We start from the raw sequence: 22,767 nt of genomic DNA, 5'->3' as shown, positions 1-22,767 counted from the left end.
TGCAGGTCAGGTGAATTGGCCATGCTAAGTTACCCGTAGGATTCAGGGATGTGTAGAGTCTAGATTAGAGTGTTGCTGGAAAAGCACAGCAGGTCAGGCAGCATCGGAGGAGCAGGAAAATCGACGTTTCGGGCAAAAGCCCTTCATCAGGAGTTTCCTGCTCCTTGGATGCTGCCTGACCTGCTGTGCTTTTCCAGCACCACTCTAATCTAGACTCTGGTTTCCAGCATCTGCAGTCCTTGTTTTTACTCAGGAATGTGTAGGTTAGGTGCATTTGTCAGGGGTTAAATGTAGGGGAATGGGCCTGGGTGGGTTACTCTTTGGAGGGTCGGTGCAGACCTGTTGGGCCGAAGGGCCTGTTTCCACACGTTAGGGATTCTATAATTCTATGAAATCCCACCCTGGTGGGATGGTAAAATTCAAATCGACAAATATCGGGAGTTATACAAACATGTATGGAATTAAAAGTTAATCTGTAAATAAAGGCCATTTAGGGAAGAAAATCTGCCATCCTTGACTAGTCTGGCCTAAACGTGACTCCAAACCCATAGCAACCCATAGTTCCTGATGAAGGGCTTGTGCCCGAAACGTCGAATTTCCTGTTCCTTGGATGCTGCCTGACCTGCTGCGCTTTAACCAGCAACACATTTTCAGCTCTGATCTCCAGCATCTGCAGACCTCACTTTTTACTCCTTGGAAAGTGGTTGACTCTTAATTGCCCTTAGTTCTCGTAGTAATTAGGGATGGGAGATTAATGCTGGCCCAGCCAGCGATGCCCATATCCCAATATTTTTATTCCAGAAACAATCTATTCACTTCAGCCACTCTCTGTGGTAACGGCTTGCACTTCCCCACCACACTTTGGCTGGGGATATTTCTTCTGAATTCCCCTCGGGATTCCTCGCTGGCTATTTTATATCGATAAGATCCACCTATATTCTTCCCTGAGGGAGGGGATTCCTTCTGTCTCCACTCGATCAGAACCTCTCACAGCCTCGGCTGCCTCTGTTGGTTCAACCTTTATCATTACAAGGAAGAACAGGCCCAGGTGTCAATGTTTTCTGAACAGGCGTGTCCCCGGATATTTCTGACAAAGTCTTCTCCTTCACCCTCCTGAGTTTCTATGCGTCTCTTTTGTTTTATAATCCGGTGAGCGGAACTGCAGGGAGTACTCCGAGTGTGCGTTACAGCAAGGTATTGAATGACTGTCCTTCTGATGCCCTTCCCCACAGAGATTGAGAGATTTGCCTAACTCTGGTCTGTGAAGATCGGGCAGATTGGGTGGATGAGGCTATTCTAGGTCCAAAGGTATTGAGGGTGTTTCAGCATTGTGCTATGAGGTACGTCGAACACAAGCCTGACGACATCTTGGTGCACCTATTGCATCCGCATCTCTCTCCAAAGCAGCTAGACTCGGCCCTGGATCAAGTTGGAGAAAGTGAGGACTGCAGATGCTGGAGATCAGAGCTGAAAATGTGTTGCTGGAAAAGCGCAGCAGGTCAGGCAGCCTCCAAGGAGCAGGAGAATCGACCTTTCGGGCATGAGCCCTTCTTCAGGATTCCTGAAGAAGGGCTCACGCCCGAAACGTCGACTCTCCTGCTCCTTGGGTGCTGCCTGACCTGCTGCGCTTTTCCAGCAACACATTTTCAGCCTGGATCAAGTTGGGTCAGGATGAGAGAACTTTTAAATATGGGCGTCACTGGGCCATCATTTGCCACCCATCCCTCGTCGCCTCTTGAACTGAGTGGCTAACTAAATTGTATACAAACGCAGGAAAGAGTCACTTTGCTGAGGGTCTGGAGTCACATGAATGATTGGTCAGATAAAGTTAAAAATGACACAACACCAGGTTACAGTCCAACAGGTTTATTTGGAAGCACTAGCTTTCGGAGCGACGCTCCTTCACCAGGTGGGTGTGAAGGTTCTGAAAGCGAGTGTTTCCAAATAAACCTGTTGGATGATAACCTGGCGTTGCGTGGTTTTTAACTTTGTCCACCTCAGTCCAACACAGGCACCTCCAAACCAGGACCAAACAAAGCTTTCTCTCCCTAAAGGACATGTCCTTCCTGAAAGAGTAAGGTTTGGATAAGACTTGGGGTAAAATCACCGTATTGGGCACAGTCAGTGTGCACATGCAACGATGAATTTTTTTTCCCTGGAGAGATCTCTTTTTCGAGAATGTCACTAACAAAGTTGATCAAAGGGACTCCAGTATACTTGGATTTTCAGGAACCTTCGATACAAGGTTTGGATTGCTAAATTAAAGCATATAGGATAGAAACAGGGATTGCCAAATAGGCAGAAGACAGAATGTAGGAATAAAAGGGATCATTCTGATGTTGGCTGATGTGACTAGCAGGGGGACCGCACGTATCACCACACAGCATGGAAACGGACCCTTAACAATTATTAACTAAAAATCTGTCCATCTTCTCAAAATTTATTCACTGTCTACCACACTCTGCAGCACTGAATTCCACAGATGCACAAACAGCAGTAAGTCCTCCACGTCTCTGATTTAAATGTCAGTCCTTATCCAGTATGTTCCAGACTACCCCACACAGGGGAACATCCTCTCCATGTCTGTGTTGTCAATCCCCCCCACTGCCACTCTCGGTCACCACATGTAGCCATAACCGCCCTCCCTCCCACCCCCTTCCCCTTCCCATTTTAACGCTCCATCCTCCCCACTCCACCTGACATCTCCACTCTCCAGAGACGCCGTCCCACTCCCACAATCCCACACTCATCCTGCCAGAATTCCCAGCATGCCCACCCCCCCCCCCCCCCGCTCACCAAACCCTGCACAGACACACAAAATCAATTCCCTGGCCCCTCACACTCCCCTCACCCTTTAAGACACCCACTCCCCTCCCACACACACACCATTCACCCCCCCACCCACTCACCCTCACACACCCCTTATCTGCTCCCCTCACAGACCTCTCACCCCCTCACAACCCTCTCCACAATACACTCCTCCCTTCACTCACATAATCTTCCCACATCCCCTCACACTCTCCTTACCCCCTCACACACTCCCCATCCCTCACACACTCTCCTCCCCTCCCCTCACACACACCCACCCCTTTGCCCTCACACTCTCCCCAGCCCCTCACCCTTCATACACTCCTCACCCCCTCACCCTCACATACTCCCCTACCTTCCCTCACACACTCCTTCCACGTCCCCTCACACACTCCTCACCCCCTCACCCTCACACACCCCAACCCCTCGCCCTTATACACCTCATCCTCTTCACCCTTACACACTCTCCACCCCCACAAACTCCTCACCCCCTCACACATTCCCACCTCAATACACTCACACACATACACCTCATCCCCTCAGCCTCACACATTCCCCACCCCCTCACACACCCCCTACCCCCTCACACTCCCACTGCCTCACCCACGCATACCCCCACACCATCTCACACTCCCACCCCGCCCCCTCTCACAATCCCCACCCCCTCACCTGCGCACACCCCCCACCTCTCATACACTCCCCACGCCCTCACCCGCGCACATCCCTGCCCCCTTATACATTCCCCACCCCCTCACCAACGCACACACCCCCCCCAAACACTACCAACCCCCTCAGCCTCACACACTCCCCAACCCCTCACCCACACACACTCCACGCCCCTCCCACATCCCACCGCCTCACTGGCGCAAACAGCCCCACCCCCTCACACACCCCACCCCCTCAGTCTCTCACACACACACACACACACCCCGACCCTTAACACACCTCCACCGCCTCACCCGCCCACACTCCCCGCCCCCTCACACACTCCGAAAGCCTCACCCACGCACACCCCCGCCCTCACACACTCCCAAAGCCTCACCCACACACACCCCCGCCCCCCTCACACACTCCCAAAGCCTCACCCGCACACCCCCGCCCCCTCACACACTCCCGCCCCCTCACACACTCCCCAGCCCCTCACCCGCGCACACTCCCCACCCGCTCAGTCTCACACACTCCCCACCCCCTCACAACTCCCAGCACCTCACTCGCACACACCATCCGCGCCCTCACACACTCCCACCGCCTCACCCACACCCCACCCCCTCATCTTCATACACTCCCCACTCCCACACACTTCCACTACCTCACCTGCACACAGCCCCCCCACACACTGCCTCACACACTCCCCAGCCCCCCCACACCCTCACCCGCTCCTTAACCCCTCACTCTCGCACACACACCCCCCTCACAACCCAGGGAATGGGGAGCTGGGGTATGGGTTGGGGAGTAGGTGGTTGGGGAGTGGGAGTTTAGGGGGGTGGGGTGGAAGGATTAGGGTGGTAGGGAGTCGGGGCGAGGGGAGTAGGGAGTGTGGGAGCAGGGGAGCGAGGCATTGGGGGAGCGGGGTGGGGGTTGGGGGTGTGTAGTGACGTACCTACGAGCAGGGGTTTCCTACGGACGGCTGCGCCCACCGATGACGTTTTGTCGACGCCGAGACGCCGGGCCAGGACCCCCTCCTCCACTTCCTCCTCGTCCTCATCGTCAGCGGCGGTGGTGTTGGCGGGCTCTCGGTTCCGGGAGGTCACCGCGGCCGGCGTCTCCTCGCTGTCCGGGCCGAGCTCAGACAGCAGCGCCAACTCAGAGGGGTACTCAAAGGTGGTCTCCAGCTCACCGTCGTTAAAGGAGATGCTGAACTGCAACACAGAGGAGGGAAACACGGCCCGGGTGAGGAAGGTGCTCAGTTTCCAGAGGGGGGGTCTTCACACACAGAGACGATGCCCACCATAACCCTGTCTACCAACAGTTGGCCTGGCACCTCACAAGTTTGATATCTCACCCCCCTCCACTGACCAGTTACAGTGCCCCCACAGGCCATTTGGTCCATCGGGATCGCACCGACCCTCCAACGAGCATCCCACCCAGACCCAGACCCACCCCCCCCCCCACCCCTAGCCCACATTTAACTCAGGTTAACCCACCCAACCGACACATCCCTGGACACTAAGGGCTATTTTAGCACGGCCGATCCACCCTAACCCGCACACGGTGGCACAGTGGTTAGCAGTGCTGCCTCACAGCGCCAGAGACCTGGGTTCAATTCCTGCCTCAGGCGACTGACTGTGTGGAGTTTGCACGTTCTCCCCGTGTCTGCGTGGGTTTCCTCCGGGTGCTCTGGTTTCCTCCCATAGTCCAAAGATGTGCGGGTCAGGTGAATTGGCCCATGCTAAATTGCCCGTAGTGTTAGGTAAGGGGTAAATATACGGGTATGGGTGGGTTGCGCTTTGGCGGGTCGGTGTGGACTTGTTGGGCCAAAGGGCCTGTTTCCACACTGTAAGTAATCTAATCTAATCGTTGGAATGTGGGAGCAAACCGGAGCACCCAGAGGAAGCCCACAAAGACACGGAGGGAGAACATGCAAACTCCACATGAGACAGACACCCGCGGCTGGAAATCGAACCCAGGCCCCGGCGCCGTGAGGCAGTAGTGCTAACCACTGAGCCACTGTGCCCTGCGAGATCCCCGGAGCATTCCAACTTCGACTGGTGTCTGTGGCTCACTGGTTGCATACAACGCCTGCGGATCTCAATGGGGGGGGAGGGCTGGTTTCTGAAGCCGGTGCCTAATTTGCAGCATTCTCCCCCCTCCCCACTCTTTTAATGCGGCAGACTTCAGTTAATCACTCAGCATAGCTTCTGCTGCCAGTGAGGTGATCGCAGACAGGGAAAACCTGTCTGAATCTGGTCCAACAGGTTACACGGTCAGGAAAACTGCATGGATTAATGAGAGTCCCCATTTCACAAGGTCGTTGAGCCCTAGCCAACTATGAGGCCCCTCGAAACCGCTCCCCCATTCAGTAGGCACGCGGCTGATTCCTCACTTCCATTTTCCCGCCCTTTCCCCCCCAACCATTCCATCCTGCTCTTCAAGAATCTATCTATTTCAGCCTTAAATATACACAAGGCATCTGCCCCCACAGCTCTCTGAGGAAAGGAGTTCCAAATATTCCACCCTCAGATCAGAAACTCCTCATCTCAATCTTCAATTGGTTCTCTGAGATGATGCTCTCTGGTCCTCGAGTTTCCCAGAAGGGGTAATGTCCTCGCTGCATTTATCCTGACAAACCCCCCCCCCCCCACCTTAAGAATCCTATCTGTTTCATTGAGATCACCCCTCATTCTTCTAAGTTCCAGTGAGTCGAGTCCCAACTGTTAAATCTTCACTCATCAAACAATCCCTCCATACCAGGGATCATCCTTGTCAACCTTCTCGGAACTGCCCGGAATGAAACGATATGATTCCTTAAATAAGGGGACCAAACCATCACATTGGCCTTCCACATCCTGTCTGTTGTTGCTTGTTTTCCATCTGAACCACCTCTCACTTGCCTTATTTCCCTCTTTTCACACATCCTTCCATTCCCCTCTTTCTTCACCGATACAGCCAGCTCCCTCTCAAATACTCATTGACTTAATGGCGAGTTCCACACAACTCGCTACCCTCTTTGGGGTGAAGAGTCCCCTGCTGGATCTGTGACCGGCCGTCTTCTCTTGATGACCACCTAGAGCCAGAGAGATGTCCAGCACGGAAACAGACCCGTCGTTCCAACTCCTCTGTGCCAACCAGATATCCTAACCTAATCTAGTCCCATTTGCCAGCACTTGGTCCACGTCCCTTGAAAGCCTCCCTATTCATATGTCCCATCCAGATGCCATTGCACCACCACTTCCTGTGGCAGCTCATTCCATACTTCTTTGGGATTCCCCTGACGGTGGGATCACTTTCCCCAGGACCACCTTCGGAAACCTCAAAGCACTCTTCGAACACATCGTCTTCCCTTTCCTGAGGGAAAACAGACCCAGTCAGGTCGGTCTTTCCCGACAGTTGTGACCTCGCGATTCTGACCTCGTCCTTGTCCGTACCAGGAGCAGGAGTAGACCCTACAGCCCTTCTAGGACGCTTCACCGCTTGATAAGACCATTCCTGATCTGATTGCGTGCTTAATTCCTCTTCCTGCAAGTCCCCTGACTTCCCCCACCCCCCACCCCACCCCGTCCCCACTCCCTGTCAATCAAACATCTGTCCAATTCTGCCCTTAATATATTCAAGGCTTCTCTCTGGGGTAGAAAATTCCAAGTATTAATCCATCTCTGGAGGAAGTAACTCCTCTTCACATCAGTCTGATACGGCAGGGAGACCCCTTATATTTAAACTGTGGTCCCTAGTTCTCTATTCCTCCCCTGAACGGAAACGTCTTCTCTACCCTGCCGAGATTCCGCAGAATTGTACTGGTTTAATAAGATCACCCGTCTTCCTTCTGTCAATCTGTCCATCTTCCTTCCCACCTATCTGCTCCCCTCTGACCTATCACCTTCACCCCCACCTCCATCCACCTACTGCACTCTCAGCTACCTTCCCCCAGCCCCACCCTCCCATTTATCTCTCCGCCCCCGAGGCTCCTGATAGAAGGGCTTTTGTCCAAAACTTCGATTTCCCTGCTCCTCGGATGCTGCCTGACCTGCTGCGCTTTTCCAGCACCACACTCTTGACCTTAATAAAATCAACGGCTCCCCCCCCCCACAACCCATCCTTCTCAACTCCAATCAGCAATGAAGCCATCTACTCAACCTTCCATCACAAGTTACCCGAGCGAACCCTCTCTGAGCTGCTTCCAAAGCATCTCCCTCCTTTAGTCCGGTCACCTGAAACTGTAATAGGGACAGTGTGGTCCCACTGTGGCTCAGCACTTAAGGAAGACTGTAATGTTTGAACTTTTCAGTCTTATGAGGACGTGAGAACGAGGAGCAGGAGTCGGCGTTTGGCCCTTCAAACCTGCCCCGCCATTCAGAAAGATTATGGCTAATCTTTTTGTGGACTCATGGTGTTTTCACTATGTCCCTTAATTCCTTTATTTTTCAAAAAAAGTATTTACCTGAGCTTTAAAAGCCATTACAGAAGTAGATTAGATTAGATTCCCTACAGTATGGAAACAGACCCTCTGGCCCGACAAGTCCACAACGACCCTCCGAAGACTAACCCACCCAGACCCAGTCCCCTACCCTCTATTTACCCCTGACTAATGCTCCTAACACCATGGACAATTTAGCACGGCCAATTCACCTGACCCACACATCAACTACTTCCCTGGGAAAGACATTCCACAGATTAACAACCTTCTGGGTGAAGATGTTCCTTCTCAGTTTAGTTCTAAACCTGCTCCCTCTAACCTTGAGGCCGTGGCTTCTTGTACTTGTCTCACCTACCAGTGGAAACATCCTCTGTATTTTTATTTTATCAAGTCCCTTCACAATTATCTGTGTTTCTATAAGATCCCCCTTCATTCTTCTGAATTCCAATGAATATAATCCCAGTCTACTCAGTCTCTCCTTATAAGTCAACCCCCTCAACTCTGGAATCAACTTAGTGAACCCCCTCTGCATTTCATTTCTATTTAAAACTAAGGAGGTCTGCAGTGTGTAATTTCTAACCTTATTTTGCATGTTTTACACTACACTATAATTACTACAATGTTTAACTTTTAACTTCGTTCTTTCATTCTACCTGGTTACCTCTGCACCCTAGGCACAACAAACTACCCCCTCACCCCCTCCAGACCCACTGCTGACCTCTGGGGGTGGCGGGCATGGTGCCCCATACGCACCCCCCCCTCATTCCTCCCATATCTCCCGCACATGCCAACTGTCTCCACCCAACCCATTACCACCCCCACACTGAGCACAGCAACCATGTCAACCCCAACCCACCCAACCCAACCCAACCCAGGGAAAAGGAGGCTGTTGTGGTGGGGGGGGGGGTGATGGGGGTGGATAGGGGTGGTGGAGAATGGGGGACTCGCTCCCAAGGTGGGGGTAGAATGGGTGACTCGCTCCTATGGGAACGTGAGGGCAGAGAATGGAGGACTCGCTCCCATGGGAGATGGGGGGTGGAGAATGGGGACTCGCTCCCATGGCGGAGTTAGAATGTGGTACTCACTCCCATGGGGGGGGGGGTAGAATTGGGGACTCACTGCCATGGGAGATGGGGTGTGGAGAATGGGGGAGTCATTCCCACAGGAGTGGAGAATTGGGGACCCGCTCCCATGAGGGGTGGAGAGGGGATGGAATGGGGGACACGCTCCCTCAGGGATTAGGGGGAGGAAACAGGGGACTCACTCCAGTAGAGTACACACGACGATAAAATAAATCAAATCTCAATCAGAAAGTGCCGAATCCCCTCAATACCCGTTTGTAATGTGGTGAACTGGAACTGTGCACTGTGCTCAGTTCTGAGGAAGGGTCACTCGACCCGAAACGCTGTCTCTGATTTCTCTCCACACGTGCTGAGCTTTTCCAGCAATTTCTGTTTTCGGAACTGTGCACAATCATCTGCGAAGGGCCTGGTTTCACAGCTTTAAGGACAACATTTGTCTCCCAGACGGTGGTGGGAGTGGGAACTGAAGTGGGAAATCTCCCAGACATGGAAAAGTACTCAGATGAAGTGTCGTAACATTCAAGGCTATGGGCGGGAAATGGGACTAGCATCGGCAAAGACAGAAGGGGGCTGAAGGGCCTCTCCTCTGCATGTTTTAATGACACGGAGAGTGGGAGTGAGGCGAGGCGCATAAAATAGATTCAACCAGCATCTCGAGTGGTTTTTGTTTCAGTCAAATTGCTTTACTGACAGGAAGCGCGTTAACCAGAAGTCACAGAGGTGACAGGATTGACAGAAAACACACGGGCAGAGAGGGGGAATATGTTTTTGCTTTAAACGGCGGGACTGGATTGAGCTGGAGTGGCAGCAGGGCAAAGCAGACGGGACGGTGACCTGCAAACGACGGAGCCGCTGAGTTCCCGAGTCGTGCACTGAAGAGGGTCAGAGTTGCCCAGCACCCCTCAGGGCACCACGCATCGCATTGTGGTTAGCAAATTTGGAGCAGGGTGCACACAACCCAGGCAGCAAGATCTGGGGCACTGTCACCACAACGACGGCGCGCGCCGCGTGAAAAGTTATCAGAGAGAGACTCGAACACCCAGGCACGGAGAGGATTACGCTAGGTCAGACAGCCACAGTGCTTGGTCATAACGGAGGGTCTTTCAAGGAGGGTAAGGAGTTGGCAGGGGATGGTGGGACTCAGGGCGAGACGCAACCGATGAAGGCAGTGGCTGGGGTCAATTAAAATACTCAAGAGGCTGGAATGGGATGAATGTGGATCATCTTTGTAGGGCCGGTGGGGTTGGGTGATGATAGAAATGGTTCTGAGATGGGGAGAGGAGGCCCTTGCGAGGAGATTGGAAGCCAAGCCTGCACTGAAGTGGGTGAGGATTGCCTCGTCAGCATCCCGTCATCCCCGGCGTGGGTGGTGGGGGGCGGTTTGGAACAGTCAGCACAAAGGAGATGCCCCCTTAAGTCCAACAGGGGGGGAACGCCAACAGAACGGATTGCGTTGCAAGACCCCCCCCCCCCAGCAGGAGGAAAAATAAACGGCCTTCCTAATTTCCAGCTCCTGAAATGGCAAATCTCAGCTGTCTAACCTCAGCTTCACCCTGCCCTGTGCCTCACAGTGCCCTGTTCCTGCTCGCTCCAATTTACTCCGAATCACAAGGAGGTGGCCACTCAGCCCACGCCAACGCTCCCTCCCCTTAGGAAAAGCAATCCGAAAATCCCACTCCCTTCCCCGAAGAAGACACAAAAGCTTGAACTCTCTGTTTCTTCTCTCTCTCCACAAATGCTGACGTTCTGGGGGTTTTTTTTGTTACCGTTGACGTTCCACTGCCCTTTCCCAACAGCTCTGCACCTTTCTCCTTCACATCAAGTACTTAGGCGTTTCCCTTTCCGTTGGTGGTGGTGGTGGTGGGGTGGGGCTGTGAACCTACTCTGTACTTGAAGTGCCAATGCATGGAGTCCTACAGTATGGAAACAGGCCCTTCGGCCCAACCAGTCCATGCCCACCATAATCCCAAACTAAATTAGTCCCACCTCCCTGCTCTCCAAACCTTTCCAATCCAATGTCCACCACTTTTTCTGGACATTCATTCCACTCTCTGCATTCAAAAAAAAACTGACCCTTATGTCTTTTCTAAATCTCTCTCCTCCCACCTTAAAAATATAACCCCTAGTCTTGAAGATCCCCACCCTGGGGGACATCTGACATTTACCCTATCAAAACCCCTCGTGATTTTATAAGGCCACCCTTCACCATCAAAGTTTGTGAGAAGATTTGTAGCTCGGGTGCTCGTTGGTGTGGTTCTGTTCGCCGAGCTGGGAGTTTTTCTTGCAAACGTTTCGTCCCCTTTCTAAGCGGCAGATTCAAGCCACTATAAATGCCGGAGGAATCAGCACAGAAGCGCTTCACAGGAGGCTCCCAAGCGCTGAAGATGTCACCTAGAAAGGGGACGAAACGTTTGCAAGAAAAACTCCCAGCTCGGCGAACAGAACCACACCAACCCTTCACCCTCTTACACTCCAAAAGTCCCAGTATAACCAGTCTCTCCAAACCCTCTTTTGAACTCTTTCAACTTAATAATACCCTTCTCGTAACAGGGCAGCCTAAGCTGTACACAGTAATCCAGGAGAGGCCTCACCACCACTCAGTACAACATGACATCGCAACTCTTACAGTTAAAGGTCTCAGCAAGTTCCAAGGCTTAATCGGCTATGGATCAAGTACAGGTAAATGAGAGGAGGGCAGTTTGGTTAGAATCACAGAGATGTAAAGCATGGAAACAGACCCTTCGGTCCAACCTGTCCATGCCGCCCAGATATCCCAACCCAATCTAGTCCTACCTGCCAGCACCCGGCCCATATCCCTCCAAACCCTTCCTATTCATATACCCATCCAAATGCCTGTCAAATGTTGTAATTGTACCAGCCTCCACCACATCCTCTGGCAGTTCATTCCATACATGTACCACTCTCTGCATGAAAAAGTTGCCCCTTAGGTCTCTTTTATATCTTTCCCCTCTCACCCTAAACATATGCCCTCTAATTCTGGACTCCCCCATCCCAAGGAAAAGACTTTGTCTATTTACCCTATCCATGCCCCGCATAATTTTGTAAATGTCTCTAAGGTCACCCCTCAGCCTCCGACGCTCCAGGGAAAACAGCCCCAGCCTGCTCAGCCTCTCCCTATAGCTCAGATCCTCCAACCCTGGCAACATCCTTGTAAATCGTTTTTGAACCCTTTCAAGTTTCACAAGGTCTTTCCGATGGGAAGGAGACCAGAATTGCATGCAATATTCCAACAGTGGCCTAACCAATGTCCTGTACAGCCACAACATGACCTCCCAACTCCTGTACTCAATACTCTGACCAATAAAGGAAAGCATTCCAAACGCCTTCTTCACTATCCTATCTACCTGCGACTCCACTTTCAAGGAGCTATGAACCTGCACTCCAAGGTCTCTTTGTTCAGCAACACTCCCTAGGACCTTACCATTAAATGTATAAGTCCTGCTAAGATTTGCTTTCCCAAAATGCAGCACCTCGCATTTATCTGAATTAAACTCCATCTGCCATTTCTCAGCCCATTGACCCACCTGGTCAAGATCCTGTTGTAATCTGAGGTAACCCTCTTCGATGTCCAATACACCTCCAATTTTGGTGTCATCTGCAAACTTACTAACTGTACCTCTTCTGCTCACATCCAAATCATTTATGTGGATGACAAAAAGTAGAGGACCCAGCACCGATCCTTGTGGTACTCCACTGGCCACAGGCCTCCAGTCTGAAAAACAACCCTCCACCACCACCCTCTGTCTTCTACCTTTGAGCCAGTTCTGTATCCAAATGGCTAGTTCTCCCTGTATTCCATGAGATCTAACATTGTTAATCAGTCTCCTATGGGGAACCTTGTTGAACGCCTTACTGAAGTCCATGTAGATCACATCTACTGCTCTGCCCTCATCAATCTTCTTTGTTACTTCTTCAAAAAACTCAATCAAGTTTGTGAGACATGATTTCCCATGCACAAAGCCATGTTGTCTATCCCGAATCAGTCCTTGCCTTTCCAAATATATGTACATTCTGTCCCTCAGGATTCCTTCCAACAACTTGCCCACCACCAAGGTCAGGATCACCGGTCTATAGTTCCCTGGCTTGTCTTTACCGCCCTTCTTAAACAGTGGCACCACGTTTGCCAACCTCTAGTCTTCCGGCACCTCACCTCTGACTATAGATGATACAAACATCTCAGTAAGAGGCCCAGCATTCACTTCTCTAGCTTCCCACAGAGTTCTGGGGAACACCTGATCAGGTCCTGGGGATTTATCCACCTTTACCCGTTTCAAGACAGCCAGCACTTTCTCCTCTGTATGGCAAGATGTTGAGCGTAGACATGATAAGAAAAAGGCCTGATTCTGTGCTGCACGAGTCTGTTCCGGTCTGCACCAGCAACCCCCAATCACTCTTCAATGTCCCCTTTACTCGGAAAACAACCACAGCTGGCCCGGTCAACTCACAAACTTTCAAAGGAAATCCCCTTCCTCCAGTCACTTCCTGCTTTCCTGTCTGGGGACCCGGGGCGAGTGCAGTGAGTCACTTGGAGCACTGTCTTCCTTCCGAATTGGGATGGCAATCCAGAAGGAGGGAGTTGGGCTGAGGCCGGGGGTTGTCACTGGGGCGGGGGGGGGGGGGGGGGAGGAAGAGTGATCGCAGGAGGTGGAGCACGCAAGGGACACTTTGCTCGTCAAGGGAGGGGGAGTTTGTTACTGCACTGAGCTACAACTAACCACTCACATCAACACTCACGACAGGTTGTGGGTTGGAAGCCTTGGTTGGGAGGTGGGTGGGTGGGGGGTGGGGAGGAAGTTTGTCTACCTGTGAGATCGAGTTCCTAGCTGCAATGTTGTAGGCTTGACACGCTCTCTAAGTTGAGGGATACAGTAAACTTAAGGCATTGGGAACAGAATCACTGTCTCAATTAATTCTCCACTCAGGGGCTGTTTTACAAACCAAGCCACTTCACTGACTGTGTTGTACGCGATGAAGTGCTTTGGACTGCGTGGTTCTGCCATATTTGAACTATTACTTCCTGCCTCTTTAACAAATGTTTTATAGAATCCCTACAGTGTGGAAACAGGCCCTTCGGCCCAACAAGTCCAATCCAACCCTCCGAAGAATAACCTATCCAGACCCATTCTCCTACCCTATTACTCCACATTCCCCCCTGACTAATGCATGTAGCCTGCATATCCCTGGACACTAGAGTCAACTTAACCTGACCAATTCACCCTGACCCGCACATAGAACATAGAAAAATACAGCGCAGTACTGTGCTACATCTTTGGACTGTGGGAGGAAACCAGAGCACCCGGAGGAAACCCACACAGACACGGGGAGAATGTGCAAACTCAACACAGGCAGTCGCCCGAGGTTGGAATCGAACCCGGGTCCCTGGCGCCGTGAGGCAGCAGTAAAACGATGAAAGAAACAATGCCGTTTCAAGGAAGGCCGGGGTCTTGTCCCGGCTGACGTTCAGGAACCCTTTTGAAACGGGTTCAGTTTTGGCACCGCTTTCTGGGACGGGCGTGGGCTGGTGCTGTGAGAGGCGCTACAGAAATGCAAATGCTCTCCCACTCTCACTCTGTTTCATTTCCTTTAGCGAGAGGGCAAGATGACACTTGTTTTAGCACAAACACTGCTGTGTAAACTGCCTGAGGAATCCCAATCACTCGGTGATCGTGTGGAAGGGAGGGTGAAGGGGTCAATAGGTAGTCACAAGCACTCCACAGAGAGAGAGAGAGAGAGAGAAATTCAGCCTCTCTATTCTGCTGCTCTATTCCACTGATAAATAACTGATAACTCTGTTTACCTACTGGAACATAAATGATAATGCTGTTTACCTCAGCTAATCTTCTAATTTGTTTGCTCAAATCAAAATTTATTGATCCACGCCAATTGATGTTCAGCAACCGCAGATTTTCTTTGGGGGGGGGGGGCTGTGGAGGGAGGGAAGAGAGAGTTTCATATTTCCACACTGCCATGGGTGTGAAAAATACCAACTTGATTTTGATTTGGAGATGCCGGGGTTGGACTGGGGTGTACAAAGTTAAAAATCACCCGATGAAGGAGTGGCGCTCCGAAAGCCGGTGTGCTTCCAATTAAACCTGTTGGACTACAACCTAGAGTCGGGCGATTTTTAACATTGCACCACCAGACTTTGCTGAGGAACTATTCCCAACCCCTTGTCTTTAATTCTCTCCCCACTCCTGCTGCTGGTGGAAACGCGTTCTCGCTGCCTGACTTGATTCACTTCCATGAGGTCGGTATCAGGCCCAAGATTTTAACAACCTGACTTGGTCCTCTGTGTGTTCATTGTGACCTGACCTAACGTTGCTGAGAAGACTCTATACCCCTGCTCGTGTCACTCCCAGGACCCAACTGCCGCATCACTTTTAATTCCAAGATGCAACCATCCCCAATCTTGCAGCACTTGGTACAAAGTCCTCATGCGTGCCTCAGCATTTGGTTCTGGTCTCTCCCCCGCTGTCCATTGCTCCAATTTTCCACAGTCATCGAATCATAAGAAACCCAACAGTGCGGAAGCAGGCCATTTAGCCCATCGAGTCCACACCGACCCTCTGAAGAGAATCCCACCATCTCTGTAACCCTGCATTTCCCCACCTTGCCTGCACATCCATGGCCAATCCACCCGAGCCTGGGCATCGTTGGACTGCAGGAGGAAACCCTCCCACACACAGACACGAGGGGAATGTACAAGCTCCACACTGACCCTCCAGAGGGTGGACTCGAACCTGGGTCCCTGGCAGTGTCAGGCAGCAATGCTAACCACGGAGCCACCATGCCGCCCCCAATCTGCCAGCACTTCTCTTCCCATGGTTCCTTCTCTTCCCTTCATCCCCACCAAATCTGTCACGGCTCATTCAGCAGCTGGTTCCCTGCTCTCTGGAGCACCACAAAGTCTCTATCAAGCCACATGCCATCCTAAAACCATAAAACACAGGAGCAGAATTAGCCCATTCAGTCCCTCAAGTCCACTGATACATTTTCTCAACCCCATTTTCCTTCCCTGTAACCCTTTATCTCCTGACTAATGAAGGAAGGGCTTATGCCCGAAACGTCGAATCTCCTGTTCCTTGGATGCTGCCTGACCTGCTGCGCTTTTCCAGCAACACATTTTCGGCTCAGTAAGGAAGAACCTACCTCTCTGTCTTAAAGACATTCAAGACTTGGCCTCTATAGCCTTCTGCCATATTGAGTTCCACAGATTCACCACCCACTAGCTGAAGAAGTTCCTCCTCATCTCTGTTCGAAGGTTTAACACTTCAGTCTGAGCCTGTGCCTTTCAACCCTAGTCTCTTACTGGTCCCCCTGTCTTACTATCCACAAGGACTCTATCCAGGCCTTTCAGTATCCCCCGACATCCTTTTAAATTCCATTGAGTACGGTAACATTCCTCAAATGACAAGGCCTTCATGCCTGGAAACATTCTTGTAAACCTCCTTGGACCCCCTCCAATGTCAGTACATTCTTCTTTAGAATAGGGGGTCCAAAACCACTCACAATACTCCAAATGTGGTCTGACCAGCACCTTATACTGTCTCAGCAGTACACCTCTGCTTTTGTATTGGGACCCTCTTGAAACAAATGCCAATATTGCCTTTGCCATCCTAACCTCTTGTTGAACCTGCCAAGTTATTCCTACAAGAGTCCTGAGCTAGGACTCCCAAATTCCATTGTGTTTCAGATTTCCAAAACTTTTCCTGTTTAGAAAATAGCCCAAGCCTCTCTTTTTTATTAAAAAAAAATGAATCCTTAACAGTATGGAAAAAAGCCATTCAGCCTAGTGAGTCCACAACCCTCTGAAGAGCATCCCACCCAGACCCAACCCATCTCTGGACTGCCCATGGCTAACCCACCCAGCCTGCACATCCCTGGACTCTGTGGGGCAATTCAGCATGGGCCAATCTACCTGACCTGCACATCTTTGGGCTGTGGGAGGAAACCAGAGCATCCGAAGGAAACCCACGCAGACACAGGGAGAATGTGCAAACTCCACACAGACAGTCGCCACAAGGCTGGAATCAAACCCAGGTCCTTGGTGCTGTGAGGCAGCAGTGCCAGCCAATGTGCCACCCCTATGCTTCCTACCAAACAGCAAAACCTCGCCCTTTCCCCAATCTGCCACTTTTTGTGCCCAATCTCCCACCCAGTCCAAGTCCTTCTGCAGCCTCCCCACTTCATCAACACTACTGGACATAGACCACCATATCCACTGAACATTCACTTGTCACTGGGTGACAAACTCAGAATCCCCTCCCTAACAGCGCTGCGGGTCTCCCTGCATCTCACAAAGACTGCAGCAGATCAAGAAGTGCTCACCACTACCCTGTCCAGGGACATTTGGGAATGGGCACTAAATGCTGTCCAAGCCAGCGACAGCCAATGCCACATGGGAATTAAACCTTGTCCTCTAACTACTGAACTCAGCACCGCCCTCCTAACCTGCAATTTTCTTCCTGACCTCTCCGCCCCACCCCACTCCGGCCTATCACCCTCACCTTGACCTCCTTCCACCTATCACATCTCCATCGCCCCTCCGCCAAGTCCCTCCTCCCTACCTTTTATCTTAGCCTGCCTGGCACACTCTCCTCATTCCTGATGAAGGGCTTATGCCCGAAACGTCGAATTTCCTGTTCCTTGGATGCTGCCTAACCTGCTGCGCTTTTCCAGGAACACATTTTCAGCTCTAACTACTTCCCTCTGGTAAAGTGATTTCAAGGATGTGGCCAGGTTTGGAAGGTTTGAGCTACAGGGTGAGGCCGGACAGGTTGGGGCTGTTTTTTCCTGGAGTGTTGGAAACTGAAGAGTGACTTTGGAGAGGTTTATAAAATCACGAGGGGCATGAATAGGGTGAATAGTCAAGGTCTTTTTCCTGGGGTAAGGACAGTTGAAAACTGGAGGGTGTAGGTTTAAGGTGAGATTTGAAAGGGCTTCGGGGGCACTATTTTCACACAGAGGGTGGTGCGAAGTACACTTACTGACCACAGTCACGACAGTCCAAGCTAGCAGGGGAAATGGTGGAGGATGGAGAGCACTTGAAAGGTATCTGAATGGGGACATGAATAGGAAGGGTTTGAGAGAGATATGGGCCAATTGCTGGCAAGTGGGACTAGATGAGTTTAGGATATCCAGCCGATAAGGATGAGTTGAACCGAAGGGTCTGTTTTTGTGCTGCACGTCTCCATGATTCTAAACGGGATCAGATTTATTTAGGATATTTGGTCAGCATGGATCGAAGGGTTTCTTTCTGTGCTGTACATCTCTCTCTGGCGACTGTCTGACCCAACCGCCAACCTTCCCCCGAGGTCCTGTGTTTCTGTTTCCCTTCACATCTCTCACTAACGAAAATCTACAAGCACAGATTACTGTTGACTGCGGCGAGAACAATTCATTGTCGGGTCTGTACGATATGGGTCGGCCAACATTAGTCATTTGCAGACTGGAGTGCAAACACAGATCATTGCACTTCCTAGTCAAGTCTGTAGACAACGTCATAAACAATAATGCGCCGTGCACACAGGAATTGTGGTCAGATTGCAAGAAACATGCCACGAAAGTAGCTAGTTCTTTCTATTTCCTCCCCCCCTCCTCACAGCGGAGAGTGTTATTTTGGGTTTACTGCACTGATGAGTTGCAAACACACAACAAAAAGCAGTGTCCCACTGTGAATCTTTAAGTGAAGTGTATGGATCTACAACAAATGGAAGTATGCCAAAGAATTCAGCAGTGCATAACTATCTGATTACAACAGACACATGAACCCAGCCCAGCGGTAGAGACTAGCCAGCTGTTCACAGGGGAATGAGGGCTAAGAATGGTCGAACCACATTCATTTCATTCGCTGAGAGACAGCGTGGCCAAGAAGGTGGGGGGAAGAGAAAGAAGAGAAAAGCAGCAGAGAGGAAATGTTGGAAGGCATCAGACAGAGCTCAAGGGAAACCGCATAAACTTGCATCGACGTAGCAACTTTCACATCCTCAGAGATTCCAGAAGCGAATCATAGCCAATCATCATAATCCCTTTTGAAGTACACTTACTGACCACAGTCACGACAGTCCAAAGATAATCCCCACAAAGGGAGGGTAAGAAGTGAATTGAGTTAGAGATAGGCAGAAGGAGAGGGGAAGAGGGGGAAAAGAAGAAGGGAAGGATAGCAAGATACGAGAGAGTAGTGCACAGAGATACAAATGCACACACATGTATTCACTCTACACATTCACACACACACACAGACACAAATTCACTCTTACACATTCACATAAATACACATATTCACAATCACACACACATTCACTCACACGGAACACAATTATATCGATTCTTTCACACACACATATTCACTCTTATACACACACAAGGACATAAATACATTCACTCTTACTCACACACATATAGACCAGGTACACAAGCAAATTCACTGTCCCACAAACACACTCACTTGCATGCACACACCAACACAGGACAAACAGAGGAAGGAGAAAGGAAGAGAAAGACAGTTTTGCAACTAATGGAATGGTGATGATGGGAATGGTTCTCTCTGCACTGGCAGATTGACCTTTTGGGGTCTTTACAGCTTAAACTCTTGATGATCGTCCCCCTCACACTAACCCCACCTCACCCACCTCCAGTGCCCACCTTCCAGGTGTGCCCCATTGCCCGATTCGCTGAGCATGCCTCTTACCTTCCCCCGACTGATGCCAGACTTGACCAGGCACGACCTCTGCAGGGTCAGGTAGCCACCGATCACCTGGATTTCCTCTGCCGTCGGATACCGTTTCTTTGCCGGAGTAGCTGGCGAGACTGCGGGCGGTGTCCCCGAGGTGCCATTCTCTGTCATCGTGGCGTTGCCAGAGGGTGGGGTCTTGCTGGTCGCCATCTTGCGGGGATTGATGGTGATGGTCCTGCCCGACTTGCGCTGGGGGGCAGGGGAGAAGGTGGGTCGCAGCCTCCCCTCGCCATCCTCCGTTACCGCCCCAGCGGCATGCCTGGAGGGCGTGGGTGACCAGGTACCCTTCAGGCCCAGCCCTCCATCGGTAGTGCCCTCCGTATCCCGGGCGCCCCCTCCCCCTCCCCTTCCGCGGCTGGCTAGGACGGTGAAGGCCGGAAGCCTCACTTCCCGGGGGCCGGCAGTGGGAGGCTGGGGCCCGCTCATGTCGATGCTGGGCTCCCCCTGAGTGACGTCTGGCTCCGGCCCGGGATCGGGGACGGCGGGCTTCTCAGGGCCTGGCACAGGCTGCCCGCCTGAGGGGCCAGCCTCCCCGGTGTATCTCCGGTCTGTCGCCGCGGCAGAAGTGATGGCAGGAAGGCAGGAAGCAGCAGCAGCAGCAGGGGCCTGCTCTGCACAGGAAGAGGAAGCCGCACTGACAGGCTGCTGCGGCCTGGGAGAGCTGAGAGCGCTGACGTTTTCAGGGGAGGTGGGGGAGGAGAGGAGGAGTGGAGCGGAGGCCTCCAACTGAGGCTGCTGCGGCTGCTCGGAGGGCACGGCCTCCCCATCGGCCAGAGCCTGGGCCTCCCCGGGTTCGGCCTTGATGTCCCCCGCTGGGCCGGAGCCTGCGTTTGGATCCAGCCTCCTGCTGTCCCCAGAAACAGGCCCAGGTTGCCCCCCTTCTCCCCTTCCTCCTCCACCCTCCTCAACTAGCCCCCGGGACCGCAGCCTAGTGACTTGGGCCTCTGCGCTGATAGGGTAGGCCCGGCCCGGGGTCTCTGTTGCCGACCGAGCCTCGAAGCGGCTGCGGAAAGCAGAAACCGTGCGCGGAGGGGACGGGGGCGAGCGGGACTGAGGCCTGCGCCCCCGACCCGGGGCGTGAGCGCACCCTGGTGGGACGGAGGAAGAGGCGGCCCCGGAGCGGCCCCGGCGTTCCAGGATGTTCTCCGTGCTGCGGGAGCGGGAGGGCCTCGCCGGGGCCTCCACCCCTTCCCCGCTCCCGCCCTCCGCCACCCTAGGGCGCCCCCGCTGGCCGAATCTGCTCAGCAGCCGGGTAACCCTCCCCCGGCCTGGACCCTCCGCTCCCACCTCCGCCTGGCACCTCCCAAAGCAGTTCAGATCCTCGGCGCTCCTGCTCAAAGGGGACCGGAGGTCAGGCTGACACGCGTCACCGTTCACACTCGGCGGCTTCCCCTTGGTGCCCGGGAGCCCGGGCCTGGACTCGATGATGGTCATGTCGTCCCCCAGTATAACAGTCACCCCGGGGGCCTGGCTGGACAGCTCAGTCCCTGGGACTCCCAGAGGGGCCTGCTCCAGCTCCAAACCGCTCTTCCTCTGCTTCTCCCGCTGGATGAAGTGGTTCTGACGCAGGGGCCCAATGTTCTCCCACACCACCACGCTGTCCGTCGCTACGGTGACGCAGGCCTCAGGCTCCGTCCCGTCTGTCCCGATCTTGGCCGTGCAGCCTGTCGGGCTAGGCCCAGCCTGTCCCTCGGCTGGGATTTCCGACGGCGAGGACCCAGGCCACAGCCTGGCCCGTCTCCTCTCGATGATCTCCCTCTTCCAGGCCGGAATTCTGGCCAGTCTCTCCTGCTCTTCCTTCTCCCTGCGCCTCCCCTCTTCCTCATCCCTCCGCTTCCTCTCCAGCAGCTGAACCTTCCACTGAGGCGGGGACGTCATAGCGGACTTTCAGTACCCTCCACCCACCCCCCCCGGTGGATCGTCAAGGGGACAAACTCTCCACCGCCCAGCCCTGGCACCTAAACCCCTGCTGCACCTACCAGCTTCACCCCCAGGTCAACCTGTCTCACGGGGAAATCAATGGGGCCTCAAAGGTGGTGACTTACAGGCATCACCATGCAGGACAGAACCAGACCCGGGTCTTTGGCTAAACGCCGAATCTTTCACCCTGACACATTATGGACACTCGAACCCTCACACTCAATACCCCACACTTGGACCCTGACAAATCGACTCTCACTCTCACACACTCACTCTCTGAACCTCACTCACTCTCAGACACTCATCTCCCTGGACTCACCCACTGATTCCCACCGTCAGGTATTCACAGAGAACACGCACGCACTTCGTGAAATCGCTCAGGTTCCCATCTGTCCTGGGATAAATCTCTCTGGGTGGGTGGGGGGAAATCCTCCTGTCTGTCCTGGGATAAATCTGTCTCCCCCCTCTTTGACAGGGAGTCTCCACAGTCTGTCCTGGGATAAATCTCTGTGCCCTGGAATAAGTCTTCCTCTCTTGGGATAAATCTCTCTGGGTAGGGGGGGAATCCTCCTGTCTGTCCTGGGATAAATCTCTCTGGGTGGGGAAATCCTCCTGTCTATCCTGGGATAACTCTCTCTGCCCTGGAATAAATCTTCCTCTCCCGGGATAAATCTCTCTGGGTGGGTGGGGAAACCCTCCTGTCTGTCCCGGGATAAATCTCTCTCCCCCCCCTCTCTGACAGGGAGTCTCCACAGTCTGTCCTGGGATAAATCTCTCTCTGGGTGGGTGGGGAAATCCTCCTGTCTGTCCCGGGATAAATCTCTCTCTCCCAGTCACCCTTCCACCCGGGTTACAAATCTCTGCCGCTGAGTGGGGGGGGGGAAACAGCCTCCCGGGTCTGTCCCTACCTCAGTCCCGGGATAAATCCCTGACTCCGCGCTGCCATGAGGCTGGATTCCAGGCTGGGGCTGGGGCTGAGTCAAGGCGATGGTCGTCTCTCCCGGGTCAGAGGCTCCGCTGTCCCGGGACAAGGGTGCCGCCCGCCTCCCGGACAAAAGGCAGCGGCTGCCGGAGGGTGACTGCGGCCGCCCGCTGGAGTGGGGGCAAAGCTGTCCCGATCCCCCCCCCCC

General features: G+C 52.9%; 1 protein-coding gene across 1 annotated transcript in view; it reads right to left on the bottom strand.

Moving 5' to 3' along the window:
- The window catches only part of LOC132832495 (phostensin-like), a 30,297-nt gene extending 7,536 nt beyond the window's left edge, over positions 1-22,761 (bottom strand). Inside the window, exons 1-2 of the mRNA XM_060850549.1 lie at positions 19,673-22,761; positions 4,409-4,667 (exon numbers count right to left, since the gene is read on the bottom strand). Coding sequence (XP_060706532.1) covers positions 4,409-4,667; positions 19,673-21,595 — 2,182 coding nt within the window. The 5' untranslated portion in view covers positions 21,596-22,761. The remainder of the gene's footprint in view (positions 1-4,408; positions 4,668-19,672) is intronic.
- Positions 22,762-22,767: the final 6 nt, after the last annotated feature.

Source organism: Hemiscyllium ocellatum, chromosome 35, assembly GCF_020745735.1.
Source record: "Hemiscyllium ocellatum isolate sHemOce1 chromosome 35, sHemOce1.pat.X.cur, whole genome shotgun sequence".
In the NCBI taxonomy this organism is placed as follows: domain Eukaryota; kingdom Metazoa; phylum Chordata; class Chondrichthyes; order Orectolobiformes; family Hemiscylliidae; genus Hemiscyllium; species Hemiscyllium ocellatum.
Note: the sequence above shows the minus strand (reverse complement) of the source record. Positions and strands in the feature narration are given on the sequence as shown.